This window comes from Dermacentor variabilis, chromosome 4 (genome assembly GCF_050947875.1).
Source record: "Dermacentor variabilis isolate Ectoservices chromosome 4, ASM5094787v1, whole genome shotgun sequence".
NCBI classification, from domain to species: Eukaryota; Metazoa; Arthropoda; class Arachnida; order Ixodida; family Ixodidae; genus Dermacentor; species Dermacentor variabilis.
This window is the reverse complement of record NC_134571.1, coordinates 73,087,079-73,101,270: the sequence shown is the minus strand read 5'-3', so window position 1 is coordinate 73,101,270 and position 14,192 is coordinate 73,087,079. Positions and strand designations below refer to the sequence as shown.

Below are 14,192 nucleotides of genomic sequence, written 5' to 3'. Positions count from 1 at the left end.
TGTACAGTGAATTTTGATGCTATTGACCTTACCCGACAGACCTCACTCTCCTTTTAACATTGCCGTGAGATTCCAGCTTCAAGCCGTTCCTCATTGTGACACGCATGACACTGATGTTTGCCCTTCTAATGACAAACCAGACTCAAACTTGTACACATTGCTAAAGAACGAATGAATGTCATTTGGCAGATACTTATCACCAAAATGCAGGGAATTGTTGTTACAAGTAAGGTTTTACAAAAAGTGACACACCAATACATTAAAACATAATTGTCACTTTTGGAGCATTCCCTTTAGTGCCATTTTATTTTCTCAAAGGATACAGAAAAGGCAACGGATGGTTGGAAAAACATTTATTTCTACTTAATATTATACATCATTTATCCTTTAACTACTAAGTGCTGTGGCAAAAAAGTACAAAATTTACCATTAATATTTTCCCACCAAATTATTGCGTAATACATTCAGATGAAAAAATTATATATGTCGTTTATCTCTTATAAGTTATAATTACCCAATATATAATTGAGACAGCTAACCCGAAAAAGAGACTTCACCTCAGCATATGTATGAGGGTTCGAGCGTAATTATCTGAATAGCTTATGAAGAGACTGAAAGCATCAAAAGGTGGTTAAGTGTCAAATGCACTACGTGGACTGAGTTGATGAGCACAGCTCGTCTTTGGCAAGCAATGCAAAAGAAGCTGTGGTGGGGACGAGTACAGCTCGGGCTTGGTAGTTAAAGGGTTAAACTTCAGCAGACATTGGCTCTAAAAAGTGACACCTGCCATGTTCAATTGCTTCTGCATGTAAAGATTTCAGCCACTACACGTCACACCTCTCCAATTCACTTCAAGTGCTCTCTGTGTTCTTGAGAAATTGTCAAGTGCCTCATAATCGGGAAGTGGTTTTGGCACGTAAAACCCCATAACTTAATTTTGAATTAATTTGTCAAACTTTGTTCTTAGAGCACAGCCCTCGCTCTTTGTGATCACAAAGCTGAAAATGTCTGTGGAGGGAACTGTGCCAGCCACTCGAGCATGTGAGCTGCCAACTGCGAACATACTCTTATAATGAAGGCATGGGCCCATGACAACTCACATCTAACGGAAGACTTACCTGACACAGCTTTGTTGGACCCTCATCCTGAAACAACACATCTACAGAAGTGATAGCATTAGCCAAAATCATTGGTTGGAAATTATGGTACGGGAAACGCACTACTGGAACTTTGCTCATGGAAAGGCACGCGTTCGAAATGTGCTGCAGCCTGCAAAGCAGTCTGCGTGCACCTACAGAAAGGTTGGCAAAAAAGTGTAATCAATTGCAATAATTTGTTATGTGAACATGTAATGAATATGTAACTTATTCATAAAGATATATAACTTTTTTGCAACAATATAACCAATAAATGTTTTAGTAAATTCATTACTTGTAACATTCTACATATGTTTGTGCAAGGTTTATGAAAATTGTTTCTTTTTCAGGACACATCTTCCAGTGCCCATGTTCTCAAAGAACGACTTCAGCTTATGGAGCATCCTGAAGCAGTGCATAGGCAAGGTAAGTCTGAGGATAGGATAACGTTTTACGCAAATCTCGTGATATTAACTTGTTTCTTCCACGTATTTTAAAGCTTCACTACAAAAACTGACATATGCATTTTGTGGAGTGATTCGTGTGGTGTCGATTGCACATTCAATAAAGACTTGCGTATAGCCCCACATATCTAATCTGAACAGCAATTTGTACCCAAATACTGATAAGGTGTTGCATCTACAGGGATAAGTGCTCCATGCAAGATAAGGATGTAAAGTGGAACAGCTATCGCTGTGGTATGATGTTCACGGCCAGCCAGGCAGCTGTACAACCGAACTCTATAAATGCATCACCTGCAAGTTTCTTTTTTTTTTTTTTTAATAAGAGTGATGACTACGGAATGTAATTTCAGTGGCTATGAAAAGAAGCAAAAAAGCATTACTGATTTCCTTAGTACTGTATTGCTTGGTGAATGAATACCCATAGCTCTATGTTCATAATTGCCTTTTCTGTTGCAGCATATATATAGCAGGAATGAATGCAGCAAGTGATCATTGTCTTGCCAACAAGTTGTTTTTGAATGCACAGCTTATGTGTACGATTTCTCCAGTAATTTCCTAATTTTCCTTCAATCAGGGTTGTCTTACCTAGAGATTCAATCGTGCAGTTTTCTTTATTCCAGTTTATTTGTTGAGAATGGTGATGGGGGGGGGGGGTGATTTAATGTCAACAATACAAAGGTTGAAGAACGGCAAGTCGATAAGTTTAGCTCTATTCCGAGGAGTATTGTGGACTGCTGTTCAGCATGGTGTTTGTATGCTGCACTAACAAAACTATACTGATTTTCTTTTCATAGATATGCTAGGCTTGTGTGGAGAAGTGTAAAAAATCAGCCAAAACGCGCAGTGCAATGAATGTGTCTTATACAGTGGAATCTCGATAAACGGAAAGCACTTAAATGGAACTGCCGCTTAAACGGAACACCGTCCTCATGGTTAGTTGGCTTTTTATTCATGCAGTGCTTTCTGCAATGTCTTTCCGTAAGTGGAACACCTGATAAACGGAACGAGTTATCCTGGTCCCTTGAGGTTCTGTTTAAACAGAGTCCACTGTATAGCAGACGAATTGCGAAGTCGGTTAACAAAGCAGCAAGAAAAGGTTTGGTTACAGGCTATGCACACACTCTAGGGAGTCGGTTGTTAAAATTTCACATTGTACATAAATGCTCATTTTCACAAGATCACGTAAGCCCTCTAGCAAGACGGACTAAATATTTGAAATTCCGGCTCGTTGTTGCCAGCTCCAGACACCAATGTTTATATTTGTATGTTGGCTGTGTTTGCATCTTGTCACCATTGTACTTTCTATTAGCAGTGTCTTCAGCTAGGCCTCCTGTGACAATTAGTGGCATGTTTATCTTTCAAGGCTTGATGGGCTCTTTTGTGCCCTAGTGGACCTTATGGTTGTTTGTATACACAGTTAAATGTTTGATGAAAATTTGTCTGCTCAGGTGCTAGGTTTAGCAGATGCACCGCACCCATCATTGACAGGATGCATCTGAACCTTACTATGTTTTCTGTGGTGTTGGTGTGTTCAGGATGTAGTGTGTTTCAGTCTGCACATAAAGGCACGAAGGCCAGTAAGTACTGCTGAATAAGTTTCATCTGGCTGTGTTTGGGCAGTGTAGGGGTGAGGTGTGGGAGATGATGGACAGCTACCTGGTTTTACCTCCTCCTTCACTTTCTTCCTATGACCTGATCTTGTACACATATTAACACACTTTCCATTCATTTCGCCGAGCATGGGGAGGTGAGATAGATGCATTATTTTAACTTCGGCCGAAACCTAAATGTAACCAAGTTTCGGGTCCTTCTGTTCTACCATTTCCCTATTGGATGTGCGTATGAAAAACTTTTACAGGTGGGTAAACACCTTGAAGGGGGTTTTCAGTATCCACAGCGTATAAAATGAAAAGACTGAGTGTATTTTATATGGTGCACTGAAAATTTTTTAACCCTTTCAGAGTCAATTATTTTCACCTTATGCGACCGCCCAGGGTCTTTTTTTTTTTTTTTTATTGCAGATTCCAATTTGCTTGAGGGACCTATTTCGAAAAAAAATTACCGCATTTCTAGGGGGACCGTTAAGTGAGAAAAAAATATTGTGCGTTGGTATATATGTACTGTTTATTCCTGAATAACAACAATAAAGAAAGGAAATAAACTTATAAGAATTCAAAATTTGATGCATTGTTATACAAATAGTTCAGGGCTTAGAACATGTGTACACAAGAATATTTCGCAAGTCTCAAATGTTCATGCTCTTAGACTAATATTTATGTCCATAGCGTAATCGAACTGCGTAGGTGAGCGCACTCAAGAAAACTCTGTGGTTGTGTGCCCGTCAAGAAAGCTAAACGTTTGACAAACTTCCGCTAATCTTCATCTTATTGCCAACCAGAGGCAATTACTTTTCGCGAATCTCAAAAAAAAGAAAAGAAAATGCATGCACGGCACCATCCTTCCTATACGCGCACCCCTGTGAGCACTAAATGAGTGGGAAACAGGCGGTCATCCTCTGAGCAATTAGTAACGAGATAGCTATCAGTTTTGCGAGTGTAAGAAGGCGAAACTGCCCATGGAACAAAACCCAAATCGCCCCCCGCCCGCACGCGCTTTAATGCACGAGTGGTAGTATATAAACGCGCCAGAGTAAACTAGCTCTAAAAGAGAGAGGCGCGAGAAAAATATTCCCTGTATTCCCACATAATGGAAGCACATGCCAGGAAAAAAAAAAAAATTCAGGAAATTGGTGCGCTTTTTAAACATATAACCGTTGCCGTAACTATACGGCATCGACCATTTTGGACTTGTTCTCGGAGCCGTATATTGATGTTATGACCCTGAAAGGGTTAAAGAACGAAGTATTTTATTTGTGAAAGGCAAACGACCATACCAAGAGGTGGTAAAATTACTGTTTTTTTTTTTTTAACCCGTTCTGGCTTCCTGATTTTGCCATCATAAACAAGAGACTGTCGTCATTTCACTTGTATCAGTTTTTATGACCTACATTAAAAGAATGAGCACGTTTTATGCTTAGCCATGTATCCTTGCCATATGCAGGAATTGTCCAAGATCACAATGCCCGTTGTGTTCAACGAGCCATTGAGCTTCCTACAGCGCATTTCAGAGAACATGGAGTACAGCCACTTGCTTGTTCAGGCCGATGAAGCTACCGACCCCATCGACAGAATCGAGGTACTCAAAGAATATGGTAGAATTGTGAACCATGTTGAACTTGCAGCCATGTTTTTCAGGATGGTGTCTTGCCTGCTATGGAGTATTTCTACGTTTCTTTAAAGGGCCCCTCACCAGGTCTGGCCATATTGAGCTGACAAGCGCAGAGCATACAATGCGCACTAATGATCGTGCTTACAAAGAATTACATTGATACGCGCTGCGGAAAGGTCTGAAATTTCAATCCGAATGCCGTTTTCCCTTTCTCTCGCACTGACCGCGCTCAAAGCCGGATGGTGACGTACTCGTGTCCACAGTATCACGTCACTCGTGGTGACACGTGACTTCGAGAATTATTCAAGGCAACATCTGTTATTTGTGTGATCTGTTGCTTTAATTGACGAATTGAAGTTCAGAGAAATAATAAAACACACAAACGAAAATTTTTTGTTTTACTTCGCACCGAAGCAAGAAGGATGTACTTCCGCTTCATCTGCTTGTTCCCACTGTCGTGCAGTCACGTGCACAGGTACCAAAACTACGCCATTTTCTGCCATGTTCCAGCACGTGGTCATGCTCTGCGATCCACTTGTTCTGTCTTAGTATTCGTCTAGCACTGAATGATACCGCTAGTCATGTGTCCTTGTGCACAGCGTGCAAAATCGTGCGCTGCGCGAAACCAGACAGTCACAACAGCTCTCGCACAAAACCATTAGCAGAACTGCGCAGCGCTGAAAAAAATAATAAAGCATTAAGGCAGGGCCCGTGATGTACGCGTCACGCAATCCTTGAGGTCCGGTATGGGAGAAAGCAGGGAATGAATTTCGCTTGCAGATTCTAGACTGGGCAAGTGGAGAAAGTGTCTTGCTCAGCAGTGGGGCTTGCCTCGTGAAATCAGGGGTTCGCGACACTGAAACATTTCTGTCTCTGCTATTAATGAGCCGATTTAAAAAATTTTTTCGGCAGAACACTCCCTAGAGGACACGTAACAACTTCCAGTGTATAACCAAAATTTGCTATGGGGTCTGGTGAGGCACCCTTTAAAAATAATGCTAGTATAGTTCACATTTTATAGTGAGCACAAGAGAAGAAAGCCAAAAAGTTGTTTTAATTTGCCGATCTGGGACACAGGATTTGAAAGGATTGGCTGCTAAGGGTGTGTCTTGATGTCCCAGTTTTCGATTGGCAATGTGTACTTCTCGTGAGCATTCTTAAATTGCACGACATGGCATTGGTAGCAAGTGTCCCATGACTATGACAAACCGCATCAATGTTGCAGTGCTATTAATACTGTTGGGCCTTGCCTCGATTCTTGCTCCTAGGATGTTTCACACTGCAACCAAGAATATGTACAATATCAAGTGTTATGGCAGTTTTCATGTGCCTCAGAAAAAGACAACTTGTATCCTCCAAGAATAAAAAGTTTGCCAATATTTTACTCTCAAATAAATTTAAGAATGTGCCTTTATCACACAACTATATTCCACCATCCTCTGTTATGTCCATCCATGCAGCTGTTCTTGTGTTTGTTGCTGATAAAACCTACTCTATGCAATTTTCTTGCAGCAACACAGTTATGCCTTTGTACACTTTTCTCAGTTGCTTAGTTGTCTCTAAGAGAAGCCACTACTTCTACTTCAACACATCTGATTTGGAGGAATCTGTGTCCTACACAGTCTACATTTGCTTATGCTTGCCGTTTCGTATTGCTGCCTCTTAGAGATGCACCCAATCTCGGTACACAATGCACGTTCACAACCCAGTAATGTCTTTTTATGGTGAGTGTGTGTGGGACAGTTAGAGCACTTATAAAAGTTTCTTCTAAACACGCCTCTTTCATTTGCAGATGGAGAACGAATGTGTAACCAATCAAGCCTAGACTGCATTACTGATACTAGGTGTAGCTGACTAGATGCCCACATGACTTTAAACATTCACTGCTATTTCGTGGCTTTAAAGGACCCTGAACCACTTTTTTACAAAGTGGAGAAATGTATTTGAAGGTAAAATAGACTACAATCGAACCCGACTATATCGAGCCTGTTTACATCAAATTATTCTGTATATTGGACAATTTCGGAACACGATATAGTTACAATGAATATATATAGGAAAAGTCACGCCTACATCAAACAAAAGACTCCCTATATATCGAACGACAAGCGGCGCAGAAGTTCTCCCAGAAGTTGTCTTTCCCTCATGGCAGTGGGGAAATCCGGCAGCATGGCTCCGTCCAATCGCTCTTCCTACCATGACCGCGCTGCTTTGGGTGAACCATCGACACACCCCTGCAAAAAATGATCCTGACCTGCCCGCAGCGCTTGCTCAGACAGCCAATCAGAGGTTCTTGTGCCCTCGTCGTGCCAAAGTTTAATTGCTACGCAGGCGGCCGCAGTTGAGTGGGAGGATGCTGCTGATGGGAATTAAACTAGAAAGCTTTGGATAAAATTTTAATTTGCAAGTTCTCTGCCTCCAATATTACAAGGATTTTTCATTTCGATTTCTGTTATACATATGTGCCAACTTCATAATGGGGTAGATGTTTTCTAAAACCAATAATACAACTTTACGTGGAAAGTAACTTTCAGTACACTTAAACTTGCTATAGTTTGCAGTGGGTAAGGGTTATTTGTACAATTAATGGAAACCTTGTGTATGCTTTAAAATTCTCTATAGTCGGATACAACTTTAGAAAAAAGGGGAGGCACCGCCCAGATGACCGAAGCATGACAGCCGATTGCCTCCGCGACTGAAATACTCCCACTCGAAAAATCGTGCTCCTGAAACGCGTAATTCTCGGTATAAATAAAAACTTTTGTATTTTGATGACTGGTTTAGTAGAGCTCTCATGTGCTACAGCACATGCCGTATAGCAACAGAAAAATAACCCCGTGCCTTCTACAACGCTGTTCGTCGTCTGCTCTTTAGCTTCATTGCAAGTGACAAAAGTAGAAAAAGCAGCTCTGCATGGCTTTTTCGCTTGTTTACATGTACACGGCGTGTCTACTACTCGTTTTCCCAGCTTAAAATGAATCAGTTGATATTGAAAAAGTACTTATATAAAATGCATTTATCGAAGCCATTACAAACCTGGGGCAAGAATACGGGCGAGGCAGGAAGGTACAAAAATGCTTCATTCATCGTTTTAAATAAATACTCTTCGTTTTAAATAGCATAAAATTTATATTTTTGGGTTTTGTGTTTTCACAATTTCACAGCACGCATTCTACAGCTTGCGCGTGCAGTGAGCACTGGTAGACAGCAATCAGTCGACGGTGCTACACAACGCTCGAACACCGTTGTTAGACGCTCGGTTATCTCACTGCTGACAATGATCGTTCACGCTAAGTTGACGGCGACAAATCTTTGCATTGAAGGCTTCTTCTGCAAATATTTTCTGTTGAGACACTCGTAGGTTTGTTTCATGTGCGCACACTTTTCTGATTTCTCCTGAGAATGGTTTTGCTCCATCACTTCACCCCATCAGTCGAAAAACGCAGCGACACAGTACACGAACACACCCGCCGCTAACAGTAGGCACCAGTCTTTGCAAAACTTTTCTCGTCATAACTTCACTCGGGAGCGAAATAAAACAACATGGAACAAACACGCAGGATGTGTGTTCGTAGCGGTTGCCGTGGGATCCTGTTTTCAGGCAAAGCGTAGCGCAGCGCCAGCGATGCTCGCTGCAATGTTCTTTCGCCGGATCACGGCTCAGAATAAACGAACGCGGCACATATGCCGTATCGTAAGCTCGTAGTAATATTTCCGGCATGATAGACCATCACAAAGAGTTCTGGAATGCACTCTGACGAGGGGCTGAAGCACACAGCTGACGCGACCTCACCCAGTTCGAAGCGCGGGCGCCCATTTTCTCCGTCGGTGGGCTCACCAGCCGTCCGGCTGATGACGTTAGTCCAGAGTGCGCGCCCATTAGTGGGTGCTCGTGTGCCTCCACCTCGGAGGAGTAAATGCCCTCTTCTTTCTAAAGTTGTACCCGACTATAGTGAGCAGTGGCATTCAGTGTCACAGTTGTCACTTGATTCCTCATCATCAAGCATATGATTCTATGGTTTACCTCATATTTTTGCATTCTTTGAACAAATCAAAGATGGTATATGTAATGATCCCATTTGCTCAATATTATTCCTTATTATCAACCAATCGCGACTAGCAGCCGATTGTAGTGGTAATGTAGATGGAGCACCCCGAGGAGCACTGGCAAAGCATAATAAAATAAATTGGAGTAGAATCATTACAGTATTCCGCATTGCACATCCCTGGAGACCTTCTAACCCTTCACATGTGGGTTTCACATGTGCTGTCACTACCATTGGAGCAAACGTGCCTCATATGTCCGTGTAATTGCTATCACAATAAAATTTACATTGGGATCGTAGCACCTGTGACATTACATCAAGAAAGCCTCATGGTTGTAGGTTTTGGATTAAAGGAAAATTCTTTTCGTAAATGCATATTTTTTTTAAATGTACGAAAACAAACGTAATTGACTTAAAATCTTGGAATGTTTATGATACTAGTGGACATTTGCATGCTCACATTCGAGGTCGTTTACTATTGCACACTGCATATATATATATATAAATTAAATAGAAATGTTCTGTACAGCATGAGACCCTGAGAAATGCCAATGATTGTTTTGTCTTGCAGCTAGTGACTGCTTTCGCAGTGTCTGCACTTGCATCCAACCTTGAACGATTAAGCAAACCCTTCAACCCACTGCTTGGTGAGACATACGAGCTAGTCAGGTAGGTGGCCGACTCCATATTCCATAACCTGTAGCAGTGCTTCAAGCTTTGCTGCAGCTCTTGAAGCCTTTTCGGTTGTAGTTTAGGGAGGATAATTTTGGCTTGCATATGCCTTAAGGGAACACATCGCATAACTTTGGTCGACTGTAATATACTGAATTTTCACTTTTTGGACTGTCTTAAATGGTAACGAAGTGTGAGCAAAGGTATACTATTCAGTCATCTTGAGTTGCTTGGAATATTTTTTCATTGTATACCCTATATACATGTACATAGTTCATACCAATGATGTAAAATGGTAAATCTTTGTAGGGCTGCAGTTACATTTCAAAAGGTTGTAGAGTGTGTTTGGAAACATAAGAGTTGGTTTCCATGGTATATCTTTTAGTGGCTGTTTTTTTTCCTAGGTGTCCTGAATATGGGAGTCCTACAAAATATGACTATTCTTTTGCCCCCCCCCCCCCAAAAATAAAGAAAATGCCATGCCTGATTTAGCTCTTGATGATTGTTGATGGAGCTAACGAGATTACCGAATTTTAGATAGCTTGCTGTGTTTGCTTCGCCACCTCATCTACATAATGTGTGAATGAATGAATGAATATTTAATCTCACAGGATGGCCCAAAGCCTTATTGGGGTGAAGGGAAGCAAGGAAAGAGTACAATAATATACTAATATTGGACCCTGCAGGCCAGCTTCTGCTATGCGTGTCCGTATTGTAGGATGTGCCAGCTCTGTGCACATCATCTGTTTTTATCTTTCCTAGTTGTTGATATGACGCACGACTTATGTGAGGTGCAACACAAGATTGTGTTTCTTTTTCTTTTTCTTTCTTTCTTTCTTCCTTTCTTTCTTTCTTTCTTTTTTAAGTTCATGCAAGCCAGGCAGACTTGCAGTGAACATGCGTTAACACAGAAGTTGTCCAGAGAACTTCACTGGAGTAAGCAAAAAAGGAGGGAGGCTGTTACGTGGCTTTTGACATTGGGGCCCTGCAGTTGCACCACTTACGTCTGACTGTTCTACTACTATTTCTCTCTGTGCAGAGAAGATGTGGGCTTCCGAATGGTGTGCGAACAAGTGAGTCATCACCCACCCGTGAGTGCATTCCACGCCGAGTCATCCCACTTCAAGGTTCATGGCTCCGTATACCCAAAACTGAAGTTTTGGGGTAAGTCGATCGAGATCAAACCTGAAGGCCATCTGACCGTGGAGCTCCTCTCGTGAGTAACCTGATTCCGAGGATAGCGTTGCAACACCCAATGATAAGCCCTTCCTAGTTTGAGATCTTGCAAAGCCTGTAGCACTTGCACAATGTCCTGTTTACTGTAGTCTGTGCTCGGGTACGAGGGCAAATCAGAAAGTCTTTGCACATATCTTTTTTTATCCAAATTACGGCCGTAAATGCGAAATCAACATATCCATTCCCAGCAGTGGACCTTTCTTGGACCAGTTCGGCCTTATCTGTCAGTAGCTCCATGGCATAGCGCTGCCGTCAGTTGTTGAAGGTGGCAGTTGTGCTTCACATGTCTACGGCATATAAGCAACAAAGTGCGATTAGTTTTCTATGGAGCAAGGGACGAACTCCCATTGATTCACAGTGAAATGCAGCCCACGTATGGGGAAAGTGTCTCGCTTTGAGAAATGTGAGGTGGTGGTGATGTAAGTTCGCAAAAGGCCAAAGACTTGCATGACAACTGCAAATGCATGACAGTCAGCCGGACGAATTCTACTACAGGGGCATCTGAAATTTAGTGCTGCGATGGGAAAAAATGTCTGAACCGGTGCAGGGACTATGTGGAAAAATAATATATGAGGTACGTAGAATAGCACATATATTAGTAATTACCTGTATGCACCTCATTTTGGCTAATAAAAATTGGGGGGATAACTTTGTGATTCGCCCTCATATATCTAAATATTGAAACGATAGCTTCCTTTTGCCCTTTATTATTAAAATCGGAGTTTGCAGAATATGCACTGTACAATGTCATTGCAATTCTGTTTGTGGTTCGAATTGTGTAGCTCATTGGACAAAAGTTTTGAGAGCAGTTGACCAACAGGTTTATCGATGGTGTTTGTATAATGCTGGTAACTAGGGTTGTTCATTCCCTTCTCTGATGATGGCATTACTCTCGCTAGACAATATGTGGAAATCGATTGCCCTGTGTGGTAACATTCTTTGCTCTAAACAACTGTAGTACCTGTGCTTGGTCATGATGTCCATGTTGATCAGCTCACTAAGGCAGTCCATTCTCCATTGATTTTAGGCATGGCGAGTCATACACATGGACCAACGTAAACTGCTGTATCCATAACATCATTGTGGGAAAGCTGTGGTTTGAACAGGTATGCACAAGCACCCAGCATTTGCATTTCTGCTGTAACAACATATGTTCCGCTTGCTTTTTACAGTATGGCCTTATGGAAATTGTCTGCCAAAAGTCTGGACTGACGTCATCACTCACATTTAAGCAAGCAGGCTGGTTCTACAAAGATTTGCACCGGATAGAAGGATTTATTTTTGACAAGCAGTAAGTTCACACCGATGGTGGAGTGTTGCAAGGATTTGCGGTGTATGAAGGTTTTTTTTAATGATCAATAATAAGTAGTATGGCGAAGTAGTAATACAGTCAAACTTCATTATAATGAAGTCGCATTAGTTATGAAAGTATCTTTGTTATGTTATATGTTATGTTAAAAGCACACACAGAAATCTGTGTTCAAAAAATTGTGATCAGGTTTATGCAAAAAAAAAATGCAAGCGGGTAGCCTCCGATGTGCCAGCAAAGGGTCTCCTGCAGAATTCGATAACTGTCGGCACCTTGCAGTGCCGATACGAGAGATGGGAACCACAATACATTACATATATGCACTCTGCACTGCTGCAAAGATGCAACCATGCTATCGGTTTTATCATGCAAGAGTGGTACGTTGGCTTGCCAACTATGGTCCAACTGAACCTAGCTGCTGCCGCCGCCAGACTACTCGCACACAGAGGGGTCTGCATGTGGATCCATACTGCACTAGCACGCCTGTCAATCTAGCCCATGTGTCTAACCTCATGCTCAATTACTGATAAGGTCTATGAGTGCGAACATACTGATGGCAAGCTTCTCGCAGTGGCTTGTGTTACCAGCCACTCTGCCAGTTGCACTGCTTAAAGCTCCTAGGGCCTAACCCATGCCACTTTATTGGGAGTCGGCAACCAAAGTTGTACTGTCATGTCAATTCGATATAACGGCAACTTTATTCACAGCTGCCTAAGTTTGCAGCATTGTGCAAGCGGTCCATGCCCGAAACATCATGCGCCGTCCGAAATTTTGGTTACCGCATTTACTCGACAATAACACACTTGCTTAATGAACACACCTGTCAATTTTCCAATCAAAAAGTTTTTTTTTTTTTTTCTTCACATAATAACCGCATCCTGAATTTGCTGCCTCAAAGTAGGAGACGCACGGTACTGATTTGGCGCCTGATGATCCGAAACAGCAGCAGGATCCGAGGCGCGTTGCTCTGCCGTAGCACCAAATCGGACACCTAGCCTATGAGAAAAGTGGGAGGCACGGTCTGATATGGTGTTCATTGTGCCAAAACGGCAGTTGGATTCGAGGCATTTTGCCGTGCCGTACCGCCAAATTGGGCGCTTGGCGTGCAACAAAAGTAGGAGACACGCTATGATTCGGCATCTGATTTGGTCCAAATGCCAGTAGGGCAGCCAAATCCGAAGCACTGTGTCGTGCCGTAGCACCACATCGAATGCCTAGCATGCGACAAAAGTAGTAGATATGCTGCGAAGCAGCATCTGATACGGCGTATGACGCACCGGAACAGCAGCTGGACTTGAGACGTTTTGCTAATAGTAGTAGACACACAGTACGATTCGGTGACCAATAGACCAAAAAAGCAGCTGGAAGCAAACTGTTTTGCCATGGTATAGCGCCTTATTGGACACCTGATGTGCGACAAAGTAGGAGACACGCGGTACGATTCACTGTACAATACAATATCCAATGCACTGGATCGTACACCTGACCAGAGGAGTTTTGCCGTGCCATAGTGTCCAGGATATAAGAAAGACATAACAAAGTATATTCGGGTATTTTAGGCCGAAAAGAAAATGTGTGATATAAGCAGGTGAAATTCTTTACTGTTACATCATAATAGCAAAATTCATTTGTTTATTTTGTCAAATATGCAGCTTAGGCTAAATTGTTTTACGAGTGCTCCTGAACTATTTGAGCACAAACCCACCAGATTTTAGATTTTTTTTTTTTACTGCTTCCAGGAATTCTGTAATGGAAGCAGTAGTGAGAACACTGTTTGCATTAGCTTGCCCTAGTTAACTGAGCTATTGCAGAATCTTTCCACAAACACAAGCACATCCTGCAAGAACAAAAAAGCCGCTGATAATGTCTTGTTAATGAATGGCTATATTCCTATTGATTTGCCTAAAAGAAAACTGTGTGGATCTGTAAACTCTAAATATTGATTATTTTATAGCTCTTAAAAGTTGCCTTCAAATGATGAAATCTTATGTCTTCGTCAAGCTGAGCACAACAAGGACATGCTCATCAACATGCTATTCCTAGCGTGTAAAGGAAGTCACTCTCTAAAAGAGTGTTGCTGCTACAACCTTTCTGGACACGC

General features: G+C 42.0%; 1 protein-coding gene across 2 annotated transcripts in view; it reads left to right on the top strand.

The window, feature by feature from the left end:
- The window catches only part of LOC142579363 (oxysterol-binding protein-related protein 1-like), a 101,650-nt gene that overhangs the window by 69,570 nt on the left and 17,888 nt on the right, over nt 1–14,192 (top strand). For both annotated transcript variants that reach the window (XM_075689469.1, XM_075689468.1), the window contains exons 15-20: nt 1,487–1,562; nt 4,661–4,795; nt 9,446–9,543; nt 10,586–10,762; nt 11,810–11,888; nt 11,955–12,073. In XM_075689469.1, the coding sequence (XP_075545584.1) occupies nt 1,487–1,562; nt 4,661–4,795; nt 9,446–9,543; nt 10,586–10,762; nt 11,810–11,888; nt 11,955–12,073 (684 nt within the window). The remainder of the gene's footprint in view (nt 1–1,486; nt 1,563–4,660; nt 4,796–9,445; nt 9,544–10,585; nt 10,763–11,809; nt 11,889–11,954; nt 12,074–14,192) is intronic.